General features: G+C 32.7%; 1 protein-coding gene across 1 annotated transcript in view; it reads left to right on the top strand.

Annotated features, from left to right (window-relative positions):
• The first annotated feature begins 6,696 nt into the window (after positions 1 to 6,696).
• The window catches only part of LOC108910021 (hematopoietically-expressed homeobox protein HHEX homolog), a 16,113-nt gene continuing 14,232 nt past the window's right edge, over positions 6,697 to 8,577 (top strand). Inside the window, exon 1 of the mRNA XM_018714514.1 lies at positions 6,697 to 7,098. Within this exon, the coding sequence (XP_018570030.1) occupies positions 6,855 to 7,098 (244 nt within the window). The 5' untranslated portion in view covers positions 6,697 to 6,854. The remainder of the gene's footprint in view (positions 7,099 to 8,577) is intronic.

Raw genomic sequence — 8,577 nt, 5'->3', positions numbered from 1 at the left:
ATACATACTGGATCATACATAGGAAACATTTCTACAGTTATTATACAAAACAAATATTAACTATAATCCGTTATAATGGTGCACTGGGCGACGCGTGTCGTATAAACTGTTAAAGGCAGACGATGGGCGATGCTGCTTCAATTTCTGCGTCACTCGTTCCCTCACGCCGTAGTTTAATCCCGAGTTGGCCGCCTCGTTGCCATGACAACCGCCGTAAACAACGCTACGGAGAGAAGCAGAATACAGACTGATTTCCATCTGCGTCACTTACTTATGCTAAACGTTGTATGGTCCAAGGTTGATGTTCGCGCTCAACGAAGGCAATGTTTTTTAGAAGGCGTTCACCGCGCAACTATTCTGTTTATTTCTGAAGTCCAAAATATTTAGCAGTATCGATCTGAAACATTTGCGGATACGATTTTCTTTTCTGAAGGGGTCAAGAAAGTAGTATTCTCTTTAATATGATGGATATTTTAAAAATCTACTAAACGATATTATGAGAGAACGTTATAAATAAAAGCATGTTTCCATACCAGTCATGAAGTGTTGCTTATGGTGCCTTACCATTCTTTTATAGTGGGTAGTTCGCCAGTAGCCCTATTTTCCACATTAAATTAACAACTCTCCAGTAAACAACATTCTAACATTAACAAAATAAAAAATGTTTCAAGTAATAACACAAAAATCATGAGAAAAAACGTAACAATTGCACATTAAAAACCCGTAATTTGTACAGGACATAGCTAATGCGATGCGAAACATCGCCTTAATGTTAAAAATGTTGTCACCGCCGTTCTTGGTGGTGAAAATTCAAAATAATTGGAATTATCCAAATTTCGTGGCTGAAAACATACATAGGTATTGTATTTTTGAAACCGAGAGAGTTGCACGAAACCAAATTTGGAGAGGACATAGCTATTACGATACGAAACATCGCCTTAATATTAAAAATGTTGTCACCGTCGTTCTTGGTGTTGAAAATTCGAAATATTTGGAATTATTCAACTTTCGTGGCTGAAAACATTAATAATACCTATAAATAAATTAACAAAATTAAAATTTTCTTCTATCAGTTCCAAAAATAATACCGCATCTAAAGACAATCGCCCAGTCAGTTTCCGGTACTCCATTGTCACTCATCACTATCATCATCACTATTACCGACATTGATAATAAAATAATCGATGACTTGATGAACCGTATTATCATCTACATCCCATATTTTCTTTTTCTCTTTCTCAGCGTGATTTCTTTCTTTCTTTCTTCAGTCTTCTGTTGTAATGTTTTCTAGTGCTTTCTTAAGATGGCGTTGAACATCAGCCAATTTAAATGATCTATTTTCTCGAGCCACTTCCTCTTTAACTTATGCCCAAATTAACTCGATTGGGTTTAGTTCACAATGATAAGGAGGCAATCTTAGTACAGTGATTCCAAGGCTTAGTGCTAATTCATCCACAGTGAGTTTCTTATATTTATGGGCACGTAGTTTCACAAGCTGAAGCAATTCTGCCTTTAAGCTGGTTTCATCATAAGGAACACCCTTGTCCCGTAATCATCTCCTCCATAACTGTTGTGGCGTTAACTCGCATTTTCGACTATGATAATAGGCATTATCCATAACGACGACAGATCCTGGTTCCAAATTTTCAATAATTTGTCCAAACCACTTCTCGTACACCTCTGCATTCATCTCTTCGTAATAGTCTCCCGTTTTCTTGGATTGAAATATTAATTCACCATTTAACACAAATCCGTATTCACTTCCTATATGGGCAATTATCAAACGGCTACCTTTTCCAGATGGCATTTTAAGCCCGTTGACCAGCCTTCAATAGCTGCTTGCCGTGCAATTTTCACGTTTTCATCCTGCCATACTTTTTCCACCCTCGTTGACCCATGTTTCATCTGTATAATAAATTTTCTTTCCTTGCTTCCGAAACTCTTTAATTTTTATAAGATATTCTCTTCTCCAACATCAAAATGCGCCATTAACTCGAGAGTATATCCTCAGTCTAACCTCAAACTTACAACCTGATTTAAATAAAGGGAAGTTTTAGAATAAGCACATATATATTCAACAATTATACGAGTACATGGAACTATTGGGTTTTACAGCTTAATTACTCTTGTAACTGTTACCGAAATAAATAAATTAATCTAACAACAATGCGCGCGTCGATTTCTGTCATACCACAAGTAGTGACGTCACCAAACAAAGAAGCTTGAGGTGTGTATAGTACACGTGGTAATGGGTAGGGTGCAAAATAAAATTTCTGTTTAATCCAAATTAAAAGTTTATCGTGATTAATCTACTGCAGTGCGCACGGTCTTCAGTGTACTAAAGCATAAATAAACATGACCGCAAAAAATATGTAGTAACACGATAGTACCAACAGATATACAGGACATCTAATTGTTGACATTGCCCACAATTTTAGGAGAACGTCCAAATGCAGGATAGAATGAATCTGGATGTCAATATTTCTCTGAACCTGAATTCAGACACGCTAACAATGCGAACCGACGAGAAAAACCCAAATTTAAAAATAAACGCTTCCGGTTTCGCCGGCTATTACGCCCTTATCTTAATAATGCACAATAAATTGATAAAATAAAACATGTCAAAAAGCCACAGCTATGGAAGATGCGGTGTCCACGGCAGTTTAATCTAGCTGAAAAGGAAGCAATCGAGGACTACGACTTGATAAGTGGATTCAGCGGAGTTCCCAGATTTTTTTATCGAACTGACCAATACGTATATGTACAGTGCGTCCCAGAAGTAACGCAAAAAATTCATATTTTATTTTGTGTTGAGTTTTCACAAAAACGCTAAAACACGTCAATAGGCCCATTCCGTAAAATTTTTTTATTGCATATTTCAAAAGTTTACCCTTTAATTAGTTAGTATGCCAAAAATCAATTGTTTGTATCAACGAGAAATGACTGAAATAAATTAATGAAAACAGAGCGCGGAAAAACGTTGAGCAACCATTGCCTGACGTCATAATACCGGTACGGGCGACGGGCAGANAATTACTTATGGATTTAGATAAGAGCTGAGAAAGGCAACCAAAAACACATCCAGGCACAATTTATACAGTTCTATTATAATAAAATATTAGAAATGATGTACCACAAATTGATTTTATGATTAAATAAAGACAATCAAAAGTTGAGTGACAACCTGATGGTTAGATTTATGTTTTTAGCTATAACAGATACATCATTTTTTATACAGGAAAAAATACCTATGTATTGGTTATTTTTTTATACGCCAGTAGACTACAATAAAAGATGTACAAAAAAATTATGTGGTGCATATCTATGATGCAACAAAATCGGCATAATTAATTTTGGCCCATCTGCTAGATGTCGCTAGTCACCAAGAGACTTTTTATAACAGCTTTTTTGAGGTTAGTCCCTTTTTAAATTTTATTTTCTACTAAAATCGCACCGTTTTTTTGAGAAAAACGCTACTGACTGTCCCCAAGACAGGTAATTCTCCATAATTTCTCTATTTGGAAAGCGGTGACGTAAATCCAAACAGCTTCAGAAACATTACATTCTGCAAGTTCGTACATTAGATAAATATATGCAAATTCTTCATAGCTAAAATCCTCCATGATATTGAGTCAACAAATGGTGTCAAAAAGATTTATGACAAATATCTAACTGCTAATTATATATACTTGCTGACAGTCATTTCAATTTGCAAAAATGTTAATATCGCATTTTTGATACAGTACAGGGTGATTCACTATATTGTGACCCCCCTTTAACTTTTTTGTTTTAAGAGATAAAAAATATAAAATACTAAAGTTGCACGATTTTTTATGAATTTTTTTGAAAATGACATTTGAAAAACTAATGAAGTCCAAACAAAATGGCCGCGGATATTAACTTTGTTAATTTAAATGGAATACCCTGTATATTTTTACATATTTGGATAGAACGTTCCCTGTCGAGCATAGTCATATAGGGTTTGTTGAGTCCATCTCTAACAATAAGGGAAATACTATTAAAAAAGAAAAGAAGTTTTTTTTATAAAGAAAATAAGATATCTTGTAATTGTTAGACTTCTTTCAGGTATTTCTGCCTTTTTTCCAATTACGTAATTATTTACAGATTTAGTTGATATGGTTCAAAATTAAGTATTTTAACTAAATCTTACTAATTAGGCCGTGAGAGGCCTAATTACTCATGGACAATGTTATATGGTAGGCCGTGATAGTGACAGGTACTAATGTCATGAAAACATTGTTATTGATTGAAAGTTTGTATTATTATTTAATTAAGATAGGTTACATAGCAGTAGAAATTTGAAATATTATTAGGAATTATCTTTACTTTATTTGAATTCCTAATAATATTTCTACTTTTGTGCTCGACAGAGAACGTTCCATCCAAATATGTAAAAATATACAGGGTGTTACATTTAAATTAACAAAGTTAATATCCGTGGCCATTTTGTTTGAACTTCATTTGTTTTTCAAATGTCATTTTCGTAAAATTCATAAAAAATCGTGCATCTTTTGTATTTTACATTTTTTTTATAACTCTTAAAACAAAAAAGTTAAAATGGGGGTCAAAATATAGTGAATCACCCTGTACATGGAGGTTAATAAAATTCGATTTTCTCAAAAACGGCACAAGATATCGACTGATATAGAGTATACCTTTTTCTTAGCAAAGTGAAAGAGAAATCGAACTGTGAAAGAAAAATGCTAAATTTGACAACGCTGTCAAAGATGTATAAATTTAAATGGATACTTTTGTCTGCTCCTGTATTCTCCAGGCATATTGAATATCGGTTTAAACTGGCAATGAACATTACCATGAGTTACTTTAATTGCCCAAATTTCATTGTAATTTTTTTTTAATCAATAATTTAAAAAGTTGTACCTAATAAAAAAATACGAATTTATGAAATATTTTATTATTTCTAATTAGTAATGGCAGTAAAAAAAATTGATGGATATTTTGTGCGGTATTGACTTTTATACTATTATGACTTCATCCAATAGATATTTTGAAAGCGTTCAGAGCCGTACTCAGGAAAAATTTTAAATGATAGCTAAAAACGTTTTTAAGCGATTACAATAGTAATATCATCTAATTCAGAATTAAAAATTACTTTAGTTTTTGTCTTAAAAATAGCAGCGACATATTTAAAAAAAATTATCTGATGAAGCCCCACGAAGACGAAATGTCGGATTGCAAATGTTGACGTCATGGGATAGAGCAAAAAAAGTGGCAGTGTAAATATGCAATTTATTTTAAAATTCGTTGTCAAATAAAGCCAGAAAAAATAAAACGATTTTGCAAAATTTCGGGTTTTCGGGTTTCGCGTCAACAGTAGACTTTGCAGTTAATACCTACTTTGTATTGCTGAAATCTAAAATCATCCAGAGATAATGTATCATTTGTACATTTGTAATTCGTCTTATGTTTATAGCAATACTGTACAAAAATAAAGTTTTGGGTCAAACAATGATAGTTTTTTTTTATTTTTTCCGTAGAATTAAATGGTATAATCAGTTTTTGAATGCTTTTTAAGTTAAACAAATTATCAACAATTACTGAAAAACTCATTATTGCAAGTAATTTTTTATTTTTTTACATTTTTGAGCATGTTTTTGAACTGTGATTACAGTTTTTTTATTTCACCAAAAAGTATATGTCAAAACGAAAATAATAATTACCGGCAGAACCCTGTACGATGATATTTCTAAGCAGAATTTTTCTTTGAAAAAAAAAGTGTTTCAAACTGGAAAAAATTAATATCTCGGAAACTTCTTGATTTTTTTATCTAAAAAAATGTGTGGTTGTTTAAGACACAGAAAGGTATACTTTCACCAAGCTACGTTAAAATTAAATTATTTTTGCAGAAATGAGAAATAAAAAACGAAAAATCAGAAAAAAAACTGTTTTTCGCACAAAAGTTGTAGATTTTTGCATGATCTACTACGTTAGTATTGGATACTTTTTTGTTCGATGTCAACTTTCGACAGAAATCCCAATGATACAATTTTTCACTTTTCAGCCCAAATCAACCCTCCGCCGCCCCTGCTCATGCATTTTTTTTTTTCGTTTATTATAAGCCCCTTTTCCATTTCCATTTATAAATGTCCAGGTAACAATTTTCTTTTTTTTTCCTCTAAATGAGTTATTTCTAAAAGTTGCCATGAGAAAGTGTTATTTTTTTTCCAATATCACCTCAAACAAGGCTGAAATGAAACAAAAACGGATTTCCAAAATTTCGGTTTTTTCAAATATTTCGAAAACTTATCATGTTAGCCTTGATTTTTTAGAGGCATAATGTTGGTCCCCTGATTACGCAACTTTGCCTCCATTTAAGATCTCTTACCGTTTCCGAGATCCCTGTAGTGAGAAGCGAATTTGTAACAGCTTGTATAGTAAAGTGACATTTCATGTGGTAAAGTGCCACTGTAGTAAAAGATTTTGAATTTAGTAAAATAGCATATTATCAATCAAAATGCGAAGAAAATATAATTAAAGCAATAGTAGATTCAAGTCCATTCAATGGTCTATGACATAGAGCTTGTTTTGTTGCTCCAAGACGTTATTTTTATTCTAATGCGAAATCATAGCGTTTCTCAACGAGGCACACACAGATAGCGGAGATCCTACGGAATCCAACTAAGTCAAATCAAAACCCTCAGAGCGACGCTCATGTTGATCCAGACCGCTCTAGTAATCAGATTCGCGACAACATTATTAGTATTTTTACAGACCGCTCTATCACGGTTCCAATTGAAGCGCCACGTTCCAAAATTTTCCTGTTGGCTTTTCGCTTATACGCCGGGCGATTGAAAAATCGCGACGTAGCCGTCATGCCGTTCAGAATCGAGAACCTTTTGAAAAACGACGCGACCTGTGGCTCTTGCAAGAAACCAGAAAAGGACAGAGAAGATCGGAGGGTTGAAAACGACCAGCAGGGGAGCATCCTTCAGCAGACGCTTCTAAACAGGCTTCAACCCCCTTACTACAGGTCGGTCAGCGAGGGAAGTTTCCAACCCTACCCCTGCGATAGGCTGTGCTACCCCCCGCACTTCTACAACCCTTATGTGGTTAATGGTAAGTTTGTGTCTGTTGTGTACCATTAAGAGATGTTTTTTAAACAGTTTTTCTTTTGGGTGTTTTAGTCAGAATAACGTCATCGTTTTGAAAACAAAATGAAATATTTTGGAAATATAAACAATGACGATGTGTTATGATGAGTCATTGTGAAGTAGGCAACAACAAGTTTGTTAAAAACAGCCCCTACTGATCTTAGGAAGCAAAAGTTTATTTAAAAATACCGGTTCAAGGAATACCAATTTGTCATTGTATAGACATATTATTCATGATTATTTATACATAAATAAATTGCCTACTATTATTTCATTCTATTTCCAATGCGACGAAATTAACAAAAGAGAATAACTACATAGGAAATGCCGCAAATACATACTTTTAAACAATACTTCGACAGAAATTTCATAATAGCAAATATTGTGATATTAACTTTTACATTAAAATCTGTCACTGATAAAAAGTTTTTAATCTGCAAATTTATTTCTGTATGCTGCTATCATTAAATTTATAAAATATTTCTCGTAACTATCAAAGTAACAAAAGTTATTGTACAATAACAATGGGCGAAATTAAACAGAGCTTAAGTTTTCAAATCACTTTGAAGATACCTCTGTGACGTTTCTGTTAAGCCGTCCAATATTTGTAGTTTATTTCGGGGTTTTCATATTTCATTTCTACGAATAAAAAAAATTTTATACGTACAGGATCATTCGTTAAATAAGTAGAGTAAAAATATTTTACCTCGACTAATTCATTATTCAGTTTAAAGTTTGGCGGAAGGAATTTTTATCTGCAGTTAATTTTCAACTAACGCACGTATGCAAATTAATTTAGATAATATTACCGTCAAATCCGGTGATATGAAACACGTCATAATTTTTATAGGTATTATTTTATAAGCGAGCAAAAAAAGGTAAAATTTTTAAAAACTTTTCCAAGTACAACCACTACTTTAGATAAAATCCAAATAATTTCTGTATAGGGTTAGTTACTATAATCTGACAACTTATTGTGAGTTTATTATTGAAATTACAAAAAAGTTTTTAATACAGAAGTTATAGCTTTTTTATGAATTTTTATACAGTATTAGAAAAAACAATTGAATAATGGAAATCACAAAATTAAAGAAAAAAATAATTTGTTTAATGGAACACCCTATATATTAGGGCATACTTAGTTTCGTTAAATTTTTCTTTTTTCAAAAATATATAATATATTACTGTTTGATTCAGGACTTTTTGGCATATTTCAGTTTAAAACTATTTTTGAAAATAGAGAAGGAAAATTTATGTGTGACGGATCGCAGTGGCTATGGACGAGGCACGCGGAACAAACAAATGACTTTGACAGACTTTATTTATTTATTTTTTATGATAAATAAACTTCTAACTAAACGGTACTAAGATAACTTGATTTAAATCGGTTTATTTCCGTCCAAGAAAGTTATCATTGAAGTATTGCCCATTCGTTTCCGGACAC

This window comes from Anoplophora glabripennis, unplaced genomic scaffold (genome assembly GCF_000390285.2).
Source record: "Anoplophora glabripennis isolate ALB-LARVAE unplaced genomic scaffold, Agla_2.0 scaffold407, whole genome shotgun sequence".
Taxonomy (NCBI): domain Eukaryota; kingdom Metazoa; phylum Arthropoda; class Insecta; order Coleoptera; family Cerambycidae; genus Anoplophora; species Anoplophora glabripennis.
This window is presented reverse-complemented; position numbering and strand designations above follow the sequence as displayed.